General features: G+C 44.1%; 1 protein-coding gene across 2 annotated transcripts; it reads right to left on the bottom strand.

The window, feature by feature from the left end:
- Positions 1-2,236: 2,236 nt before the first annotated feature.
- Positions 2,237-12,296, bottom strand: RBX1 (ring-box 1; the record flags this gene model as incomplete). Of its 2 annotated transcripts, XM_084297174.1 has the most annotated exons (5): positions 12,174-12,296; positions 10,713-10,791; positions 4,663-4,733; positions 3,261-3,346; positions 2,237-2,399 (listed from the first exon to the last, which is right to left on the bottom strand). In XM_084297174.1, the coding sequence occupies exons 1-5, from the start codon at positions 12,249-12,251 to the stop codon at positions 2,387-2,389; spliced, it is 327 nt and encodes a 108-aa protein (XP_084153300.1). In that variant the 5' UTR covers positions 12,252-12,296. The 2 variants fall into 2 exon arrangements, with proteins under 2 accessions (XP_084153300.1, XP_084153301.1); XM_084297175.1 differs by lacking the exon at positions 2,237-2,399 and having other exon boundaries at positions 3,257-3,346.
- Positions 12,297-24,562: the final 12,266 nt, after the last annotated feature.

The raw sequence follows: 24,562 nt of genomic DNA, 5'->3' as shown, positions 1-24,562 counted from the left end.
TGTCTTTGGGGTCCCACCACCACGCTGCAGTCAGAGCAGCTCCCAGGGCTCCTCCACAAGGGATACGTGCCGCTGGGATTCCTGTACTTCTTCACATACTTCTCATGAACTTCTCTCACATGCACGTGCTCCCCTCCTACTTCTGCAGGTGTCTAGCAGGGACTACACCACCCCGGCACCTGATTCTGACACTTTTATGAATTAGCAGCCAGGGACTCGGTGCAGCAGGCACTGCTGATGCTGGGCAGCATCTGAAGTTCATTGCCTCCTCCCCACAGGATGGGAAAGGAAGCTGCTGTCTGGCCGCAGCGGCATGCCCCAAGCCCTCCCCGCGGGGCCCGCTCAGCACCGCAGCCGGCGACGTTGGGGAAAGCAGCAGGACGGCAACATCCCTGTTCTGCTGCAGGCCCATCGGCGATTTGTTTTCCCCTCAGCTGGACAGCTGCAGCCCTGTGCAGTTTGATCCGCCACCTCCTCCTGATTTTATGCTGGGTTCACAATCCAGACACGTTCTCCATTTATGGAGCGGGCAAACGGCACTGCCGGGGGTGAGTGGCAGCGATGGTTGCTTTAGGGAAAAAGGACAGCGGGGACAAGGGGGCCTTCCCCCTCCCACCACCTGCAGGGATGGGGCCGTGCTGCCAAAGTCAGCACAGAGCAATGCAAATCATAGCAAGAGCCATGGAACAGGGCTCTGTGTGCCCTGGGATAAAACAGATCCCCCTTCCCTTCACTTTATGCTCCCCACAGCTGCTGAGATCGCTCACCAAAGCTTTTCCCTCTCCCCCCAAACACAACCTTAATGCATGCTACCAAAAATGGCACGGCCACGTGCCAGAGCTGCCTCAGGTCACCACAGAGCCCAGAGCTTCACCACAGGTGAACCAGTGGCAGAGATGCGTTGACCTGCAGCAGCTGGAAAGCCAGAAAGGAGAGGGAAGTGCCTGGATGGGACACTCAGGTGGGAGTTCAGGTCCCAGGGAACAGCATTTCGCTGCCTATCCCGCCACCTGGATGAATGCTTTGACCACCACTGAGATCATCTTTCCCCTCTTCTGCTCCACTCCTGTCCCCCCACCAAAACTACCTTGTGAATTCAGAATGAGCTTTCTGCCTGCTGAACCGTGTAAATAAGCTGTCTAGCGATAAAACTCCCCTGATTCTGCTCGTTCCATTTTCTTCTTCAGGGTGAAAACCAGTAAACCCTATCATTTCAGAGCGCTGACACCAGCTGGTAAAATCATCCCAATATTTGCTTGCCGCAGGTTTAAAAAAGCTCCAGCAATTACTGAAAAACCTGCAAGTTCTGCTTCCATCGATGACGATCCTTTCCCTATGGCTGTAGTACATTCACGTTTAACATCAGCCATCAGATGTCCCATCCTCAATAGCGAGGAAAAACGTGTGGATGAAAAGGTAACATCACAAATAACACAAAAAATTTATCATTATCACTGCTGCGGATGTGAAGGGACACAGCCTTTTGTAGCAGGAAGGATTCCTCTGACCTTGTTCAAATCCCTGGCATCTGCTGAGGCTGTCAAGATGGGAGCCAAATTTTGATGCAGCGAAGAGGATGCCGGTTGGCACAGCAGATACCGAACAAAACACGGTGCAGTTTTCAGTCACAACATCTGGCCAGTAAGAGCTGTGGGTTGGGAAAATACCGGTAAAAAGCCAACCCAGCATGAGTCTGCTCATACACCGCTTATTTGCAGCTCTGCAGTCTATCTATCGGGTGAATTTCCCAGGTTTACTTGCACCTGACACACAGAAGTGCTTTATGACCACTGATAAAAAAAATCTTAACGTCTAGTTACTATCTCCCAGGCTCAACAGATGGAACTGCAAACAGGTACTGAATTTTTCCTCTGCAGAGGAGCTGGTTTAGTCCAACTAGAGAGCCGAAGCAAGAGAGAATAACTTCTAAGAGTGACACAAGCCCTAACTGTACAGATCACCATTTCAGCCCAGCCGCAAGAAGCAGGTCCACAAGAAATGCCATTTGCATAAATTACTCAGCCAGGCATGCCCCGCGCCCAGCTCGATGCTGACTTCAGCGGGCCAGAGGCGTGGTTCTGAGTCACGTGGGAGAGCGACCAAACCCGCAGTCAGGAGCTGGGCACGCTGACAGGAGGAGCTGCCCAGCTTAAGGGTTCCCTGGCTGAAGTCTACAGATAATCCTCCTTCCTCGTTCACCGACTTTCCGCTCACAAAAGGAGGGCACACTCAGACGGGAGGCTCCGGCAAGATTTTATTCAATGGTACACAACAGGGAGGAGTTGGGGTTACATGGCATACGCTGCTGATTTTTCAAGTTGCTAGGACAAACCCAGAGGGACACGAACAACTGAGGGTGACGACGTAAGAAGCGTGACGACCATCTCTAGTGTCCGTACCTGCAAATATACAAGAGGTTAATGCTTTTTTTAATTAAAAAAAAAAAGAGAATCCTGAAGGGTTTTATTACGTTCTGCTTTGTTTTAATCTGGACTCTAGTTAGAATTAATATGCTTTAAAAAAGGGGAAGGAAAAAAAGAGCGTGAACCCACAGTTAAGAGATAAATGGCACAGGATAGGGATAAACGAAGCAGGTGACAAACTTACTACCCACTGCCAACATACAATTACCCCTCAAAAAACACCCGTGTGTTTCCCATTCTTAGCATAACAAGAGACCTCCAAAGAATACAAAATAAAAAGAAAGTAGAAATCACGAATAAATGGGTCAAGGCTGTGGCAGTGGCTATGTGGACACCTACAATTAAGACGCCAGGAAAGAGCTGTATTAATCTTTGATCCTATTAGAGTTACAAACCAAATTGTCACAACGCAGAGGGCCTCAACAAGACTTCTGGCATTTTGGTATAAATGCTTCGAAACAGAAGCTAAATTCAGGTCATTTTCTAAGCCCAAACAGCTCATGCAGCAGCATTATATTCACCTGAGGCTCCACTGTCAGTGAATTCCATTTCTCTTCTGCTCTCTGTTCTTTACAGAGAAGGTCGATAGGAATCGCTACTTCCTAACAACTCCCATGTACCCCACAGCTACTTGGGCTTCCTTCAGAGCTCCTCACCACCATGGGACTAAGGGAAGGTCACTATACAGCAAGGTGGAAAAGAAAAAAACCCTTTCCCAACAGCAGCTATGCCCTCGGACCCACAAACACGAGATTACCCTCATAAATGACATCATTACTTCCTATTAGCAGGAGGGCAATTAGATTTTTCATCTCCAAATCTCTGCAGGATACCTACTTTTGGAACTCCCATTCCCTGTTGTCCAGCGGACATACTTGGCGAGTTTTGAGCCAGCGAGAGATGCAGTGGAAGTGGAAAGCATGCTGGAAGAGAAAACGCAAACCACGTTATTTCAGAACACGCTAAGGCAGCTCGATGTGCAAACTACCACAGAAAGCATCGCGGTAAGAAAAGAGCAGCAAGCGTCTGCAGACAAAGGCGGGGAGGACGGATCCTCCAGCTCACTGGGAGAACCGAGGAACCGGTCTGCATTTTCAGAGAGAAATCAAAGGATTGAAATGGCAGCAGGCAGCCCGTTTCTCAGCACACGCAGTGGCAAGCAACTGACTTCTGATGAAGGAGAGAGCGCGGAGTTTAGCAGCTGCTAAAATTGGCAGAGCAGATGCTGATAAGCAGCAGCATCAGAAAGACAAGAAAGAGGGTTTCACAGGGAGTAGCAAGGACGATACGTATGTGTACACGCTGACGCTCTCCAACAATCTTCTGGACAAACTAACACTTGCATAAAAATGAACTTGCAAAATTAGAAAGAAAAAAATAAAATCTCTGTTCTGTGCCTAGCACAGACACCCTCTTCCATACCCCAAATAGCTACTCAAAGCCAAGGTCCCATTCGTGGTAACTTTTGCAGGCAGAAATCTTCATTTTGACACCAGAATATTCTCATATGATTAAAAATTTGCTCTTGTCCTTTACAGAGGGAATTGGTACATTTATAATCCTATTTCAGCCTTATCTCACTGTAACTCGATCCCACAGCACAGCGAGGATGGGATGGGTGAGCAGGGAGTTACTCCATTATGGAAAAATATGTCTTCGAGCTCAGGTCCAGGCTAGCTAAGAGGCAGGCAGGTTTGAGTTCACGTACTACTGGGACCATGTACAAAGGAGCATTTATGGCCACAAACGAAGAACTGGAGATTATACACTAGAACCAATTTGGTCTGCCTCCAAAAGGGAAAGCAAATCACCTAATTGCCCCATATGGATTCCTTGAATCAGCCTGCATAAAGACAAATCAAGCATGGTGACATTCGATAATCCTATTATCTGGAAAGAAAAAAATTAAAAGGCACGGCCCCTACGTAGGACCTTGATCAGGAAAATCCTGCTCAAAATTAAAGATCTGTTCTGCTTCCAGAAATATAGGTAAAGGCGTCCCTTCCTCCCTTCTCTTCTGTGTCCTCCTCATACACCTCTCGAACTCTCACTCAGTTTTTTCCCCCCTTCTCTCTCCTTTTCACACACGACTAAACAGACGGTGTTTAAAGTTGTGTGTGATGTTTTTCTTTCTAGTGGATTATCTGAAACGTTTTAGAGAACTAGCTTTGTCCCAAATCAAGAGAAAAAGGGGTAACATCACTGCACGTGAGCTCAGCAACCAAAGAGTTTCCCTTACATTGCAGACGCCCCATGCAACTGTGCACTCTTCAGAGGTAGCTGACGCTTGGTTTGCTTGACATTCTATGCCTGTGGAAACAAAAATTAAACACATATATACAGGAGAAAAAGATGTACATGCAACACCAGCCAGTAGAATCCTTCATTACAACAGGGTTGTAATTGCATTTATAACATCAGAAAGTTTTGTTGCATTTATTACATCAAAAAGTGGCAAGAGCAGTTGCTCTCATGCATAGCGTTTTTCTAAAATTATTAGATCAAAACATATTTCATCTCATTTTCCTTCTCCCTCTACATTTTTAATATTCCAAAGTTCCAGATGGCAGCAGTACTTAGCTCATCCACCAGCGGCATGTGTCTGTTTTCCAAATTTGAAGGATAAATATTTTTATTTGGTTCCCCTTGTGTTTTAACGCATCTGTTCTGATTATCAGTCGCAGCAGAGCTTTGAAGAAAAGTTTACTGAAATTTCTTATCCAGGTTTCTCAGAATATAAATTCATTCATCTTGTCAGACGTTTGGTACCATTAGTTACATTTACAAATTAATTTGCTCACATAATGATGGGCTTTGTCTGTCTCCTTCCCATGGTCTTGTGACTGGTAAGTATACCGCCAAAAACAACACAGTAAAAAAAAAAAAGTTTAAAATGTGTATTTTGAACTCTTTGTACCTGACAGATGAGTACATGGAATGACCCCAAAACGGATAAAGACTACTTCTGGCTTTGGGTTAGGTTTTACGTTTTGTCTCAGGTGGCATGGGTAAGAGACTGAGGAAGGAAGAACTGCTCTAGGAAAATAAATCCAACAACCTGATTCTCTGTTCTAAAGCTTGAACAATTTACTTCTGGTCCAGCTCAGGAAGAAATTTCAGAAGAATAAGAAAACACTTCCAACTCCTCCACAGGCAGCAGCACAAACCTGTGACCAACGATTTAATCTAGCTTTCTGCTAAAGGATGCTTCCTTTAAAAGTCAAGCCAAAATGGTTTAAGAAGGCGTGCTGATAGACGATCAGCTTAGGATTTGATACATGGGCTTGTTGCTTTCTTTTTTTTTTTTTTGCAGATCTTTTTTTCCTGGCAAAGATAACGTCTGAACGAGCTCCAATTCGCTGTTTGCGTTTCGTTTGCTCAAACATGCTCTGAGGAAAAGGAATCTGATTCACAAATTAAGAATTCAAAAAACTTTCATGCCCCACAGGTTTAGCTGAAAAACCTGATCTTTATTTTTTCCGTCCTATTTATCCTTTCCTCCGTTTTCTACTCTCTTTCAGCTGTGGAGATGAGCGGAGTTAGAGAAAAGCCAACTTCTCATGACATGCAAGGGAGATGGGTTAACCTCAGTCACAGGACGTTACTCACAGCAAGACTCAGGTCTAAGGAAGCTCAGTAGCAACAACCGTTCAGCACGGTTTGAATGAACCTCTGTTAATTGTGTTTTACATCTCGATACGATACACAACAGAAGGTCCAAAGCTCAGTCCTTGGCCAGCCCACAGAAGAGAACAAAACCAGTTCAGCTGAAAAGTACGGCTGAAAAGTCTGATGACTTCATGCCTTCAGCCGTCAACACATGCAGCAATAAAACTAAATCTGATTAAGAAAATGGAAGGCGTTCAAGAACCTTGAAGAGCCTCCATCACTTTGGTGAAACGTGCACCTGTTTACAATTTGCTGCAGAAATCTCACTGTTCCTGTGATACAGATTCGTGGTCCTACTGCTTATCCTACATATGTTAGTTTGAAATACTTGGCCCAAGTCTGTACATTAGCAGAAAATGGTCAAAAGATGAGTACTTAAAGATGGAGAGGAAATCCATTTGAAGCAAAAAAAAAAAAAAAAGTCAACTGGCAAGCAACCTTTAACTGCAGAAGTCTACAAAAGCCAGAAAAATATTGCAGCACACAGTATCCTTATTTTGTTTCTTCTCTTTCCCTGCTGGAGACAGGATACTGGGCATATTAGATCTGAAATCCATCTAGCCCATTCTTATGCCGCTTTGCCTTTTTACCCCCTACGTGGCCCTAACCTGTTAGCTGTGCCCTGTGGATCACAACCCAGATTTCTTTTTTTTTCTCCAGGCTTTAAAGGATCCCACGTTTTGAGTGTGAATGAGGGGGAAGACAGACGGTTTAGGTAAGGGAGAGGAGCAGGACCGGAATTCATTTAAGCGTCACATGCTGACCAACAAGTGCAGTCCAAAATATAACAGTCCCAAAAGCTTAAGAGGACAGATGAACTTTTGCAGAAATAGCTGAAGAGGAGTTCTCTCACGGTGATGTAAGGCCCTCCCAACAAGGCAGCCAGATTTAACTCCCCCATCAAACAGGCTGGAGACTACTGCTGGCACTGCTACCTTCGGCTGCCAAAAAAAGAAATCCCTAAAGCTGAAGCACTTCCCGGACTCCCACTATCCTAATTTCAAAAAGGGACAAGATATCAACTATGCAACAATACAAATGGACAGCCCCCAGCAGAAAATGAAAGCTGATGATTCTGGCTATGGAAGAAAGATGAGCTATTTTCTGGCTGCTGACCCAAAAGAAGCGATGAAAGAGAGACAGTAACAGGCACCGGAGGAATACTGAACTCCTCTTCTTTTGCCTTGCTTTTGGCAGAGTATCTGGAGCTAAAACTCGAGCTACCTGTAAATAAATGTGAAAGAGACAATGGAAGTGTTTCAACACTGGGAGTTAGAGCAACGCATGTTGCATAATGGCAACTTCTGAATCTCAGCATCTCTTGGGAACCGTCCCTCTCCATGGACTTCTCCTCTTGCAGAAACCTCCTGAAGGTTTATAACCCAAGTACCCCGAGATTTACATGTAGGTAGTCACAGTGGCAGGTATCAGAAGTCAAGCACACGCCTCCTGCAGCAACAGCCCACTGCTGAATTTGATGACAGAGCTCTTCAAAATGGCTTCCCCTTCAGCAAGGGCAACCACGGTACAGGTTCCCCCTTAACCTTAGAAAGCAAGGGGCAAAGAGATGCTCTGAAGGCACTGACTCACTGGGAAGAACAGAACAAAATGCACATACCTTGGCTGGCAGCACACATTGCTTTAAACCAGAGACAGAAAAACAACAACAAAAACAAGCAAGTAAACTTGTACATTTCTTACTTACAAAATATTGACTGAGCTCTCCAATTGTTTTTCAAACTTCAGATGGTTTTCAGAACTTTCCCCTTGCAATTTTCTCCATTTCTTACGAATTATCTGCAGGTTTTTCCAAATACTTACCCTAAATTCCTCCTGTCATATCGTCATGATTCCTTCTACTTATAGCCCCCTTGTGTGACAGTCAGCATTTCCTCTTAGAATCACACTCCCAAAATATTTGTACACAGCTATCACTTTCCACGCTCACTTATGACTTAGCAAACTATATATACATGACTTAGCAAACTTTATATACTTAGTTCTGTTCTGTTCTTCTCAGAAAGCCAAAACCAACTAACCTGATAAGCATCCTGAGATTCTGCTTTGGATTCTAACCAATTTGACCATTCTCGTGAAACCTGACCATCGAATTCATACTTCGCATTTCACTACCAAAGAAAAGGACCACTATTTGGATGGCACATTTTATATGGTTCAAAAGTACACTGGTCACCTTACAAGACTGCATTCCACATTTCAGATGAGAAGGTAACCGAACCACAGAGTTTCCTAACACTCAACTTGCCACGCTGCAATGATAGCACCAAAGAGCAAACTTTTGAAGAAATCAGGAGCACTGCTTACATAAAATCTAAAGAGGACGTGGGTCCCTCCAGAAAAGAACAAAAACACAACACTGAAAGTCTGCTCATCCCTTCTGTGAGCTGAAAATAAACCGTATTGAGGGTCAGGGGAATCCTTTGTCCTTATTACCAACAACCAAGTCGTAACGTACATGCACTGGGAGGGCTGCATGAAACCTTAACATCGTTACATCCCCGTTTTAGATGTTGGATTTATAATGTTAACAATCCTCCATTAGCGTGGCTGGCGGTACTTATCACTCTTTTCATGTTTGCCCTTTTAAGGTTTCCCTTCATCACTAGGCGAGGGAGGCATTTGTACCCTGCATTTTATCAAACCGAACCTTCTGTTGTTCTTCCCTGTACGTTCTAGTAATTTTTCCTCAATTTCCAACCTCTTCACATCTTATGTTTGAAAATCTAATTAAAGCGTTGCTTAACATCATTAATGACCTGTAACAAGGAAGTAAGTAAATCCAGAGCCAACACTGATCTCGGAACACCAATTTAGATACCCTTTCTACTCTGTATACTGTCAATTTCGGTCCACCATTTGCAGTTCAGGCTTTTCATAATGTTGCTCATACCCTAACTAATAACGCGTTATGCTTGAACAACTCAAAAAAAGATTGGAAAAAAAGGAAAAGGAAAAAACCCTATGTTACCCATCTGCTTTTCCTTCGCTGTTTTTCCATAACCTACCTATGCACTTTCAACAGAATAAATTCACTACTGAAAAAGTAACATGTCTACACTCTTTCCAGCTTTCTCCTCTCTAATAAATCCACATTCTCCTCTCTAATAAATCATAAATGTGAGAGACTAAGCTGAAGTCAGTGTCAACCTCAACTATTTTTCAGTGTGGAAAACCAAATTCCTTTTTCAGAAGGAATTTGGTGTATTTCAATATCATTATTATCACTTGTTTTTAGTGTCATCATTCCCATTCTAATAACCAAGAATAAAGTGAGGGATGGATAGGAAGTAGCTGGCTCAAAATACAAATACAACTGTCCCAAAACAAAGAAGTCAACTTGCTTAACCTAGTTTCAGCCCTGTGTTAGTGTGCTTTCTTTTTTTTTTTTTTTTTTTTTTTGATATATAAAAGAAAACACAACGAAAACTTCTGAAAGTAGTTCTGTAACAAATGTTTAATTATAATGTGAAATCAGGTGCATCTCTCACTAATCGCTACTATAAACTTTTTTTTTTGGTTTCATATAGGCTTATAGACAGTGTTACCATTACCTGTGCTGAGTTTTGTTACTTTAACAAAGCTATCACAACAGAATCATGCCTAGCCTTTCTCAGATATCGTAGCTCTTGCTTTTTAGGGTCCCACAATCCTACTATTTTAGTAATGCAGACAAATTTCTGTCTGGGGTATCTTGAAAGGTATTTTGTCCCTTGCTACTGAAAAAAATAAAATAAAAATGGACAGTTATTGTGCAAGTAATATCCTGCCAAATTTTTTAGTGAAAAAAAATGGTTTTGTACTCATTACCAATCCTTAACGGAACTAAAACCAGTGACTTTGTATATGCACACCTGTTTCACAATAGAAATGTTTGTACTTAATCCTATTATTATTTATTTTCCAACACAGCAAGCATGTTTTTTTTTAGTGAACTGTCAAAAAAAAATAAAATCAGTAGTAGCAATACTTGGTCTTCAGTTTTAATATTTGATTATCCTGTTTGTAAACAACCAGTTCATTTTCTAGGTAGTCATAAAATTCCCTATGGTATAACACAAACTAACTTCTGTAAGGGAGCTTTTGTAGAACAAGTAGTCAAAAAAAGTCATTGGTCTGAGCCTTTCCTGGCTAGTGGGACACAGAAAGCAGCACAAGATTTATTCCTAATGGTTGCCATCAAAAAGTTGATACCTGTCCCAACGCCCACAGCCCTAACCTCTAACGCCTCTCTTTGTGAGCAATACCTGTCGACCCTAAATAATTTGACTTCCTACTGGCTCTTTATTATCGCTTCCTTTCCTTTTGTTTGTGTGGATTCAAAATACACTCAGCACCATCAGCTCTTCTGCAGATACAGTACCAAGTGATTCTATTCTTTAGAAGATAAGGGTGAGGAAAGAACAGTACAGTGACAGGGGTCACAAAAAGAGATTACAGAACTTCAGCATTATGTAAAATAGAGCTTAGTATTTGCTCTGCAAAGACTTATTTCTGAGCTGAAAGCTGGATTTACTGAAATATAACCTGAACAGTGGAAATTTCAGCTGTGCATCATGTACATGTCAGAACTATCAGCTCTCTTCCCCACTGTTTACTTACATAGATCCATAATATGGTTTCTGCAAATGGCACAGTTGTCAACCACAATGTCCCATGCCCAGAGAGCTACAGCATTCCACTACAGAGGGGGGAAAAAAAAGCAAAAGAAAAACATTATTTTCACTCAATTTATAGCATACGACAGTTCATGTACTTCCTCAAGATCCCATTTATTTCTGAAATGGAAACGCTGGGATATTTTTAAAAATCATTTATCTCCAGAGTAATTCTTTCTCATCAGTTGAGAAGCGTTGCTGGAAAGCAGTGGTACATTGCCTTCACACATACCTCTCGGACCCAGCTTCAGAATCAGGTACCCCCCTCAGTCGCCCCCTTTTTATTTTTTGTCAAACAATCGCAAGCATCTGCATTTCTATTCGAGATGTACAGACATGGATGTTCCTTGTGCCACATCCTCAGCTGTGATGGAAAGGACAGTGCTTTGGAGAAAGGCCAATTCAGATGCCATTTTGTTACGAGGAATTTTCGTTACTTGCACCAGTTCTTCCAGTAACGGTTGGGGCCAACAACCAGAACCATCGCTGACTTTGCCCCTCACCGACTCCTGACCCATCTCTTTTGCAAAAATAAAAAATCTGAAAGTGCTGCCAAATAAACCTTTCAAATATAAAATACAGATGAAAAGAGGAATCTCTCTGTTCCATGCTACCTCAGCGGACAGGTTAACTAAAAAATTCCGTGGCAATTTTAGCAAACCAGTTCAGAATGAGATTGTTAACACCAGCTACGCGGAAAAACATAGCGCCATTTTATTCCTCCCTCCTCCCTAGAAAAATCCAGAATCGTGTCTTCTGTAAATTCCCAACACAGATGGGTTTGCCTTCAATGTTCAACACAACCCAACGGTATGTTGGTAGACATGATGGCCTTCATTTACCGCTTACATAGTCTGTGTGTTTTGCTTCTTCCTACGTTCAGTCCCTGACCCTATTGCCTGCACTGCCGTGTATTTTTTGTAGCGTGCTCTATTTACATGTAGCGCTTCTCCTCCTTCCCACAACCTGTGGATTCTGAAGGAGGAGGCACGCAGACTCCCAAGTGCTGCTGAGGGCCACCGGGTCAGTACCAGCACCACAGTAGGCGGCCCTTAACGCGCACCCTTATCGCTTCCCCAGATCCCAGCCCCGGGGCCAGCTGAGGCGCAGCGCAGCGCACCCCGACCCCGCGGCCCCCACCCCCGCCTCTGACAGGAGCGGCCCGGCGGGCGCTGACAGGACCGGCCCGCGCCCGCTGATTGGTCGGCTCCCCTCCGCGCTCGGCGGCCATTGGCTGGGACGCACGCCAAGCTCCCCGCAAGCCCCGCCCCTCCGGTGTGCGGCCGGGCGGCCGGCTCCGGGAGGGCAGCGCGGAGCCGCCCCCGCCCCGCTCAGTGCCAGCGGGACCGGGACCGGGACCGACCCCCGGGCCCGCCGCGCCGCGCCCCGCCCCGCCGGGCCTCACTTTCTTCACTTCGAAGCGCTTCTTGCCCGCGCCGCTGTTGGTGCCGCTGGGGGTGTCCACGTCCATCGCGGCCGCCATTTTGAATGCGCGATCCGGCCGTGCCGCGCAGCGCGCATGCGCGGCGGAAAGGGGGGGGGGGGGGGGTGCGGGAGGAGGGGATAGAAGGGGGCGGGGCTCCCTCCAAGCCCCGCCCCCAACAGGTGCGGGAGGGGCCCGGCGCCCAGGGCAGGCCGGGAGCTGGGGTCACGTGACCCGGGCTCTTAAAGGCGCCGCGCAGGGCGGGGCCGCGCCCCCCCCAGCGCCGTTACCTCATCGCCCCCCCCCCTCCCCCCCGGGGTTGCGCAACCCGAGGGGCGGGGCCGCGCCCGGAGCCGGTGGGGGAGGGGAGGGGCGGGGCCGGGCAGTTAAAGGGACAGAGCCCTGGAAAGGGCCGGGGGGGGGCGGCTTGTACAGTGAGGGCTCCTCCATGCAGCAGCTCTGTTCAAAGCGGGGTCGCGAGATTTTTAATAAAAACGCTCATTTCAACCCCAAATACACATTAACGTCCCCTCAACTCACTAGAGCCCTGGCCGTGAACAAAACGGGCCAAAAACACCACCACAGGACACCAAGCGATGTGGAATAAAATGACGGAATCTCTCTCTCTCCGCTTATTTAATGACTATGCACCGACACGCGTATACCTGCACGTAACACCGGCACTGGCAGCTGCGTTAGGCCTCCGTGTGCCTCACAGCACGAAACCGGTGGCGGCACTGCCCAGTCCGCAGCAGGAAGGTCTGAGCCGCCTGCTGCAGCCTACCTGGAGTAACGCGTTGTGTGCTGGTGGCAGTGCCACCTGTGATTGCCTGCCCCTCGGAGCACTGCACCCCCCAGACCTGTTTTTCCCCCCTTCAGGCTGTGTGGTGGGGAGGTGGCGGCAGCTGCAGCTTTGAGGAGCACCAGCCGCAAGAGAAACGCAGCCCCAATGGCCGGGGATGCCCTGAAGAAGGGCTCGTTTGTCAAAGCACCGGGACGTGCAGGGGAAAATGAGGAGACTGCCAAGCCGAAAAGGCAGGGAGGCAGGCAGACTAGGTGGCAGGTGACAACTGCTCTGAGTGCGGTTACTCCTGATTAAAACAAGGCAAACTCCCTCTCCCAGTCGTCACAAACTGTTCCAGAAGGCAGGGCACCAACAGCCTCATGGCTTCAGTGCAGTTACCTTCCAACCCCCGTGCCTGTTATTTCAGTCATTGTCTTTCCCCTTTATGGTCCTGTGGTTGTCTCTGCCTTATTTTTTCCCCCCTGCAGCCACCACAATTTCCCTACAAGGGTTTTATTGGCAGAATGATGCCCCCATACACCTGCATTTGGTCTTTTTCCACATGGACCACTGGGGAACCATTCGTGAGGGGCAGCCACTTGCAGGCCTGGCTCCCACAACTGCCCCTATACAGGTGCCAGGCAAGGGCCTGTGGGCTGTACCAACAACACTTAACCCTCCAATGTACCACAGCAAAGAGATCCACACAGAACAGAGAGGAATTCCCCACAAATTAACTGAATTTTAAGTTAAATGCTGACAGAAAATGTTGCTCTCCTGTCCCCGCTGCCTCAGCCTTTACCACACTGTCAGCCTCGGTGCGCACACCAAGGGGGGTCTCTCTATGGGGCCTATGGGGTCTCTCTGGGGCCTTCAGGTCACCCTCAGGAATGAAAATCTGACAGAAAACAGAATTTAAATACTTTGAAACCCTCTTTAGAGCAACACCTTTCCCTAACCTAGTCATGAGAGCAGGGCTGGGCCTTCCAAGTCAGTCAGGAGCAAAGCGCAGGGAATAGGGGGAGGCAGTCCTCCGCTAAGGGCTTACAAACCTCAAGTTTACTTTTATAAAATACTTTTGCTGTTGCATTCCTGTGCTTCGCCTTCACCTTCTCAGTGCTTAAGGTGTGTTTTTGATGGTGCCCTAAGCAGGAATTACCTGGTATATGAGACTCATTTCTGTTCTGTGGTTGCAAACCGAGGAGTGGAAGTCAAGCATATTTTATTACTTTTTAAATATCTGTGGGCCTGGCTGTTTGCCCTCCAGCTGCTGATGCCATTAAAAACATTTGATTTGTCTAAGTTGGGATTTCTAGCACCATGTGCTTTTGTGGAGGCCCAAACAGACAGCATTCACAAATGTTGATTGGGACAAAACTGAACCTACAGTCTTTCCTTGTTGCCTCAAAACTTCTCAAAGTGCATGAAGTGAGCAAACAACCTCCCACCAAGGCTCTGTAGCATGACCCGCTAATCCAGAGTGCTTGGTAAAATAAAGCTGAATTCAAAGAACAGGGATTGGGTAAATTAAGCAATATATCCCATAGATTTTTGGACCAGACTATGGTTGGTTTCTGCATAAACCCAGCCCCCCTGCCTCTGTGCATGTTTTCCAGATGATGGTCATGTTATACCCCTGTGTAGTACCACTGGCTTTGCAATCCAGTACTAAAACCTCAGGAGAGAAACGGAGCCTCCTACCCCTGGTAATCCAGCTAAGAAGAACAGATGAGATTTAGAGAAGGGAGCAGGTTGCAGCCTTTCATGGGATGGTGACTAATTGCTGCTCTTCCTTTCTCATGGTGTTTCACCTCAAGCTGCTTGATAACTTGCAGATAAAATAACATCCAACCGTCATGACTCAAAACCAGCCTGCAGGCTACCAGATGCTTGCAAAAGCCATGGTACTTAATGACTGTGCCCAATTTACTGCAAACAGCCTTTCCCCACACATGAAAAAGAGCAGCAGGGAGCGTGGTTCCAGGCTCAGCAAATAAACCCATCCTCACGGTGGGCTCCTCACCCCCACCCCATGGCTGACCATCAGCTGCTGCAGAGAAACATCACCGGGACAGAAGGGTTCCCGTGCACGACAGTGAGGATGTTGGGCAGATTCCAAAGAAAGGTTTTGGACCCATTCCTCCTGCCCCTCGATGCTCTCCATCCTTGGGAATGGTTTAGATTAGGTGTCAGGAAGAATTTTCAGGAAGGGGTGGTTAAGCACTGGAATGGGCTGCCCAGGAAAGTGGTGGAGTTGCTGTCCCTGGAGGAATTAGAGACGTGTGGATGTGGCACCTAGGGACGTGTTTTCGTGGCAGACTTGGTCTTGTGGTCTTGTTGGGTGATGGTGGTTTTGGTGATCTTATGGGTCTTTTCCAACCTAGATGATTTGATGATTTGAGCACTGGGTCATAGTCTGGATGTCCCTCGTTGCTTAGGCAAAGTTTACAAAGCACCTTTTATCCATTTAGTGAGGATTTAAAAAAAAAGAAAAAAAAAAAAAAGAGAGAGAGAGAGAATGTTATGATAGCTCAATTCAAGTAGTTATATGCATCTACTACTGCAAGTAAGCAACAATGTAAAAACTAGCAGACTAATTAATAGTAGCCAGGAAAAACCACAGGAGTAGCCAAAGTAGTAACACACGCTTGCCTACATATAAATCAATGAACTCCTACTGATTTGGGAAATCCATGAACGCTCGGTAACATGAGGAGAGGCAGTTCCAGACTGGTGTGTGGGAGACACTGAAACACTGTTTACACATATTCTTATCTACAACTACTCTCGACAGTCTTGAATATGGCACAGCCACAGAGAGGGAATAAGCAATAAAATCAGAGAAAAATATTATCAGCAAGGGTGGTCTGGGAGCTTCCTCCACAGGGTCAGTGTGGAGTGATGCTGTTTAAAAGGAGGTGAGAAGCTTCAAGCCACAGCTTTGCATTTGCCACCCCCCACTTGTCCTTTTTCAAAAAATAAAAATAATAGAGGATCCCTCCCAATTCCTGCAAAGAAGGAGGAAAAAGCCATATTTGGCTGAAGGAATACTTTCCCACCTATCTGCTGTTTCAATATGAGTTAAGAAAAAGAAGGACAGGACATGATGCAAGAGCTTCAGGGAGGTTTTAATGAGACACACAGGAAGTTCTGTATTGGCCCAGAGTTTACTACAGCTGTCAAGGAGATGACTCCTTTACCTCATTGTATAGAAATACTCATTAGTTTATCATCAAGGAAGATCCTTATATTCAAGTTCACTCACATCCCATATCCCTCTTTTTTGGGTGTCTGCGATCATTCAAGATAACTGGTTGCACAGGTCTGAATGGGAATCTGATAAGTAATTCTGAGGAATCAGGGAAGTTGGGAAAAGAAGAGGCCAGAGGCCTGACAACACCACGTGCATACAAACCATCACATACCAGACTCTTTTAATTCCCTGGAGTCATAAAACCAGTGCCCTGTTCTCCTACCTTCCTCTGATCACATGAAGTGGGACAAAGTACCCGCATTTACATACATTTCTCATGCTGGGGGTTGGACTAGCAAAGAAAGCTTCTTCAAAACCCCACTGAATAGCAGCCTTTGGTTAGAAAGGAGCCTGCAGCTCAGGAAGATTCCTCCTAACTCATCTTTCATATAGCGAAACTCAGTTAATTAAAACATTATGGAGAGTAGAAGAAAACTGTTTCTCCTTCTTGTCCAGTTTTAGGACAGGGGAAAATTGAGTGGATGATAGTTTATCTGGTTGGGGGAGTTTGAGGGACCAGTAGCCCCCAAAAGCTCATGAGTGAAACTCATTCTTAGCTGATTAATAATTAAGGTAGTTGCTTATGCTGAACTAGCTTTCCCTCAGTTTGCCTTGCTATTTCTTTCTATTTACTCCTTTCTCCCTTGCTGTCTTTTTTATTGTACGTGTATTTTACTTCCTTAAATTTAATCGTCAAAACCCAGGTTGCGGGTTTATTGGTGTACAGAAATTATCAGGTAATCTGTCCCTTCCACAAACACATTTCATTCCATCTTACCTGCATTGAGAATCATTACGGGGTGCAGTTCATTTCGCATCTCTTCCTTTTTATACTGTAAGATCAAAATGTCTGCAATTCCCCTATAGAAAAAAAGGGGTTTGAAGACCAAGGGGCTTCTCTGCAGCCCTGCAAAGGTCTTTGGTGACGCTTTAGGAGAGAGGAATAATCTGCTCCATGAAAACACCGGGGCTGCTGTGAAGGCAAGCTAAAGGCTGGGTATCCCACATGTCCCAGTTCCCAGCAAGCGTGAGCTGATTGTACTGGGGGAGGATTTCCTTTAAACTCTCTTCAGATGTTTTTAGCTGCGGGATGGAGACGACCTCCTCCTGGTGGAGTCTGGTGAGCGGTGGTGTCCTGATGCCACCAGACTTGCTCGCTGCAGTTAGAGCTGCCGAGAGAGAAGAGCAGAAAACATATGGCCATTTGACAGTAAGGAAAAGGTTGGCATGCCACTTTCAGCTCAACATTGGATGTTGTTTGGAAGCTCTTTGCAGCCGTGTTTAGTCACCCCTTCATTCCTGCCTGGGCTGTGTGGAATGCACTCAGCTCACCACATCTCCCTCGGGTTCTCTTTCAAGTTAAAGAGAAAGTTTGAAAGAAACAACTTTGAGGGCACATTTGGGATTCACACACACAGCACAACAGCGGTTTGTTTGCAGCTGCTTAATTTAAATTGGATTTCACTTCAATTCGTTGAACAGCTGAGGAACCCGTGTGGACACACTTATTTGCCTTAAGAGTTTGCTTAAAATCAGTTCCTAATTGATTTAAGCTCCACTGATCAGATTTAAATATATATTTAAAAGGTCAACACAACCTTTTGCATCGATTTAATGAAAAGATATTGAAAGCAGCGCTTGAGTGAACTGGTGCAACCCTGTGTAAAAAGCTGTTTGAATTAGTATAGTATGGATCTTCAAAAGATGGAAAAACATTTCTCTCCCTCAAAGCTTGCAAATTCAATCTCTTGATTGAATACTAGAAAGACAGAGGTTGATGGACCTCTCCTCTGATGGAGCTGGGCATCGATTTTATCATTAGATATACAAAACAAATACCTAATTCGGTAATAGGCACATTTTATGGCATCCCTTGATGGTGCTCATCTTAGTCTTGCATATATATATATACACACTTTAGCTCAAAAATCATAAGCCTTCTCTCTTCAATGTGAAAGTTCAAAATTCAAGCCTGTGAATACTTTTGAAATTATAATATTTAAAAGATTACAGTCTGGAGAGGACCTTTTTAAAATTTAGATAAATAGCAGTGCAAAAGTATCACTTATGTCAGAAGCCTATTTCACTGTTTAACAGGTGCAGATATTCATCATAAATTAAATCTCATTTGTGCTGAGAGGTTGAATTGCTGAGGAATCACTTTATTGGTATGCGAAATATTTACTATGTATAGCTGGACGGCTTCCCAGGAATTCTGATGAAATATATTAATGCACGAGAAAGCACATCTTTTCTTCACAAGCCTTGTGAAAATGTAAGCTTTGCTCCTCTCAGTGTTTTATACAGAGTTATTAAAAGTGTCTGAATTGTCCATACCAATTTATGTAGAATAACTGCTAAGAAAGACCTTTTTATCTAGAAAATTCTCTCTCTGTTGAGTAAAGCTGCCGTCACAAACATGAATGTACTCCTTAAAATAAAACACGCTTTTCTTTAAATGACATTTTTCTTCACCCTATTTAGAAATTGCCTTTTTCTTATAGAAGGGTGAGAAACCACATGTTGCTTTAAACAAGTTCAGATGCCCAGAAGAGAGGAGTGATATTGGGATCACTTCAAAAAGCACATGAACTTAGAAGCCAATAAGTAACATTTGGCTGGGAATTGTTTGCATGTGTCCTTTGAATAAGAGGCATTATTTGCTAAGAATGATTTATTTAGACAATTCAGCTATGAATTTCTGTAGCTGTGGTACAGCCGAAATATGGTACAGAGGTAGAAGAGAATTCCAGTTTCTGTCTAAGAAGGGTTCTTGATTTCCATCTGTAATATGAGATCTGGGTTTGCAGTGTAGAATAATTGTTCTGCATAACAAATACAGACAAGGTTAGCTCTTAGCTTTAACACTCTTAGAGTGTTAAAATATGCAAGAAAAAAAAAAAAAAAAGACATCAATAGCAGGTTTTGTGCACAAACAGGAAAAGCCTCAAACAAGCGTAGACCACATTCCTAACAGCTGAGAAGCCACATAAGTAAATAGATAAATAAATAAAGCAGCAATAAAAGCCAATATGAAGTGTAGCATATTAAAAAACTAATACTGAGAGCCACGAAAACTCAAGAGTTTACATGAGCAGCATATAAAATGCTAATGTAACCACCACCAGGGAATCTTGTAGAAACCTGCCCCCTGCAAATCAAAAAAACATATATACAGATTTCCAGGAATAACAGATGGATACCAATTTGCAAGGTTGAAATTTGTTTTCTGTCCCTGCTTCACAGGCTTAAGTTGCCAAACTATACACACACATGCTCAAGGATGTTCATCTCTGGGACAAAGGTAAGTCCTCTGTCCTACCTGCTACACACCACGACGTGGTTTAAGCCATGCAGCCAGAGCACGAGCAGTACAATTTCATTTCCATTCTCCAAATGTTATGGCCATGCAGCGTTCTGCACACGATAGCCCCCCATCCTGCCCTTGAATAACTCATTCAGACTAAGTTCTTTTATCTTTGTTTTTGTACAGATACAAATTTTGAAAATCCACGCTTCATTCAGTCATACCGTAGATACTGCAATGATCTCGGAAACGTTAGAAGAGACAAGGTGCACAAGGCAGCGTGTGTATGTGTATGTTGTGGTTGACTCTCGAGTAGGGACATTTTGTGTTCCAAATCATCAGTGGAGTAGTGTGAAAAAAGAGCAACAGTTTTTGATTTAGCTGTTACAACGCACAGAAAACTGCTGGGAAGCAGTCAGGGGTCAAACCTTTCAAGTCCTTTTTTTTTCCAATAAGATACAAACTCCCAACACAAGGAGCAGATGAAGTGTTTCTCCACAAACAATGCGTACATCAAGATAAAAGCATTGTGCTAGTTTATTTTTTAAGCTAAAATCACAGAATAAGTGAAGTAATCATCTCTTTATTATAACATCGAGTATTTTAATTAAAAAGGGAATTGTGGCTTCTGCCATTAGTGCTAGCACATTCCTACAGATCTCCATAACAAACCCGACTTTCACAGGCAGGAAGTTTCTTTCTGGCTCCACACACAAGCTCATAGAGCTGGTAGTCTTGCCACGTCCAATTAATAGAGCAGCAGTCACGCGGGGAACAGTCCTTAGAGGAAAGGAGCAGCCAGATCAGTTGGGAGGAATTTTTTCCATAATCCGAACACATCATTAATACGTAATGTTTTAAATACTCGTTAGAGTGTGGCAGAGAACATCAGTCACTTCCATCAAGGCTGGAATCCACAGAAGCAGAAGTCCCATCCTAACAAGCAAAACATTGCTGGGATAGCTCTGGAAACACTTGCTCCTATTTCCATAGGCTCAGCAATACTTCAGCTGGCCGTTTTATGAAGACCAGCTGAGGGAATGATATGCAAGAGCATACAATACAGGAATCGTACTTCAAGTCAGAGGCTGGAACATGCCAGTTTACTTTGAGACCTGTCTAATCTCAATTGTCTACTCAGGAGTATTCACACCTGGGAGCACTGAAGAAGGTACTTTAAAACTTTTTGTATATTAAACAGTTACAAAATTAATTACAATTCATATTTATAACATTTCTAAATCAGTTCATTTCCTAATTAAAAATTTACTTTTTTTTTTTTTTTTTTAATAAATATGTTATTTGAATAAAAAAGCTAGAAATAGGAATCATCTTCAGTCTTGCCCAGACCTTTATATTCCAAAAATTTATTTAATCTTTTAATTTATGTAACAATTTAGAAGCTGGGGGAAGAGGATATAATATCTGCAACAAACATAAATTCCAAGAATGCCTCTATTTGCTATTTGTCAGCTAAATAACATTATTTAGAAGAATTAATAAACATAATAAAGAAGATAATGCAAATTGTTATTTCTTGACACTGCTGTCCACTAAAAACTGTCTGAAACAGTTTGTTTATCATCAGTTCAGCTGCCTCCAGATAAAATGAACTAATATTTTGTTGCACAAGCAGGTTATGAGAGACTGCATGGAAAAGCCTGAATAGAGTAAAAATCAAAATGGAGCAAAGCTCACCAAGAGCAAAATAACGATACGGCTGACTTGAAAAGAGAGAGGAAATAATGGGTTCGAAATAAGCAATAGAGACTCACCACTACTGTGTGTTCAGTTTGCAACTGCTGCACCATGTGGTCTCTTCTCTCAGATTAATTACAGAAAAGAGGAAGATAGGTATGTTTCCACCTCACCCTATTTGAATTGAAGGGGAAGCATGTAAAGCTCGCAGTACTGAGCACAGCTGGGTGCTCATGGGCTCACACCCTTCTCCTCCAGGCGAGGAATAAAGCTCTCGTGGAGGGGCATCCTCCTGGTCAGTGCTCAGGGCTGGGAGTGGCTGCCTGGGTCAGTCTCCTCCAGGCCCTCTCCAGACTTTTTCCAGAGCAAATCCAGCTTCTGGACCCTGTAAGAGGTCACCCCTCCTTTTACTACACTCAGTGGCATTCATACCTTCCAGCATGCAATATGAAGCAAGTTTTCCAACGCAAACGGATGTACCGTGCTGAAAAATATCACATAATGGGAAATGTGAAAGCATCTCCTAGCACTGTGTGCCTGGTACCTATTAAATGTTTTAGCTGGATCAATACAAGCTTACCAAGTGGAATGAAAAAAGTTGGAGGTACATGAAATTTATATTGTGCCTGCTTGATTTCAAACGTGAAGGAAGAACAACAAATGGATATTGAGGGTTTCAAAGAGCAACCTTTGCTGTTGGGGAAGTTAGAGTGATCAAATGTAAGAGAACACAGACAACGCCAAGTCTTTCCTGAAACATCAAATCCCAAGTTCAGAACGCAACTGAAAAGGCAAGGTCGACTCACAGCGTACTCAGCTCTCTCCCTCACACTTACACTTCAGGACTGGGTTTGCCTTTTACTTTGTGTTGGCATGAGCTGTCTGAGATCTGTACAGACAGGTCGTTCAGGAAACAAATGGCAGACCTGGATAAGCTCTGGACCATGCTCGTGTCCCTCCCAATCGCTTATTTTACTGGAACAAACATAGGATGGCAAAAAGAAGGGCAAGCCCCAATTCAGTATGGAAGCAAACCAGAGGAGCCACAGTGCAGCCTCTTTTGTAACTTTACATTTAATTTTTGAACACATGAAGATTATGTTTTGTACTAGGGAAAAAAGAATAAAAAAAGAAGAGGCAAAGTTCAGAGTTGCAGGCATTGTTTTGAAAGTACAGCCACAGTTCCCCTGTCAAGCCTACAGTGAACTCAGAGCAGGTATCTAGGCTCTTCATTAAACAAATTAAATTGCTGCTTATCCTCCCTATAATGCCCCTTGTGGAGTCCCAAAAAAAGTTGCATAGATTTTTAATGATAGGGGTGGTTCACAGCTGGAACAGAAGAGTGAACGAAATAATTTTTTCCTCTCCCTTCCTCAGTGTCCAGATTAAGGCTTGATGCCTTACCGAGGGATCTGCTGTAGTCACACATGAGCTACCAGGCACTAAATTAAACAGGTAAAATGCAACGGTTGTAATAGGAAGGCACTCAAACTACCCGATCAAAGCGTGCCTCCTACCTTTTCATTCTGTGACTCTGTTGACTGAAAATGGGCTGTATTATAGAGGATTTTCATGCCAGTCTTCTGTTAGCTTATAAGACACTAAAAATGGATTCCTTAAGAAATGCAGCATTTGGTCCATTTTTTTCTTAAATGATCTTAGAGAAACAGATTATCAGTTTTATAGTATATTATTAACATTCACTACAGTTTCAGACAGAGTTGCACACTGGAGGAAAATAGCAGCTCATATCTAATTGCTGAGATTAATATGCAGTTATCACTATATTAAAAATTTAGGTTTGCACTACAATCCTCTTTTTCATTAATTGCTCCATTTGTTCTATTTCATTTCTCTAAATAACCAAGTTAATTGGGTTCAAAACTCGCATAGTTCTGGGTTTCAAGAGTAATAATCACTTCTTTCAGACAACACACTCTCGCGTTTTTTTGGAAAGGCACTCACCAGGTGAGAATCACAGAGAGCCGTCTCCTCAGAAGCCTCATACACCAGGGAAATTACATTATACAATAGGAAAAAAAAAAAAAAAAAAAACAACATGAAGATGGAGGCAATGTAAAGGCTACGTGGTGGTGATTTACAGTAAAATATATTACAGAGATAATGTAATTATTCAAACCCCAAGCATTATAAACCTTGGACAATCTAAGTTAATATTAAATTTTACAAGAAATCCACATAAAGCGTAAAGGAACACAGAGTCAAAACATCTAAACAATCTTAATTATGCTTGGTGAAAAGCTCTTCAAAATCTTTAAGTAGCTAAAAGGCACAACATTTGTGTTCGTAATATGTGTGTGTTTATATATAAACTAATACACACATGCTTTTGAAGATGAATCATACATTTCCACTTTATAACTGAAAATTCATTAGAAACCTCTCTCTGTTCTGCAGGGAAGGGCAAAAACATACAGCATGCCTTTAGAAATCTCCTAATCGTATCCAAGTCCACAAATGTAGAACCGTCTCAGCGCGAACTGTATGTTTTTGCCTGGTTACAGTCACCACAGTAACACCCATGTAGCTGCTAAAAAGCTCACCTCCTGGAAAAAAAGAGCAGGGTAAAGCATAAATTAGGAAGCGATATACGTACCAGATTTATCTGCAGTGCATCAGAGGGACCTCGTTGGGACCTCATGGAATCTGGCAACAGGCAATCGGGCAGTGCAACGAGCTGGGGGCTACGGCTCATTTGGCTGCAGATGGGCAGCTCTGAGCCTGGAGGGACAGTTGGGGGGACAGATGGAGATGTAAGGCCTCGGTGACAGGGGCAGCTGCCTGGGGATGAGAGGAGTGGAGATTCCAGAGCTGTCCGTAGGGCCGGGTCTCCTTCTGCCTGTCCAAGATCAAGAAGGCGTGCGTGGCTGGGCTGAGGGAACGTGCACGGTGCACGAGGAGTCAGCCAGACCCAGCTCCACAGCAGCTTCGGGCCCAGGATGGGAACTGTCCTGATATCAGATGCTGTATCAAACTTCTGTCTAAGAGGCAACATTACAGATGTTAAGCAGATCAAAACTGGATCCTGATGACATGTTGGGACAACAGCACGGGCATACCAGTACAAATGATGAACCTCACCTGGGCCACTGTGTAGAAATGGTCAGTCTGTGAAGAGGTGGTAAGAAAGGGTTTTCACAGGCAGCATCAGAAACACCCGTTTTTGTAGCCTGGAATGAGATCTGCACTGACAAAGCTTAAAATTCCACCCCTCCTATGCTAATTACAGATGGACTTTATTTGAATGATTTATGGTGTCCCCTCCATGGCCACAACCGAGATGTAACACTGGTCATTGCAGAGGTACT

Source organism: Netta rufina (assembly GCF_964035555.1).
Source record: "Netta rufina genome assembly, chromosome: 1".
Lineage (NCBI taxonomy): Eukaryota > Metazoa > Chordata > Aves > Anseriformes > Anatidae > Netta > Netta rufina.
Note: the sequence above shows the minus strand (reverse complement) of the source record. Positions and strands in the feature narration are given on the sequence as shown.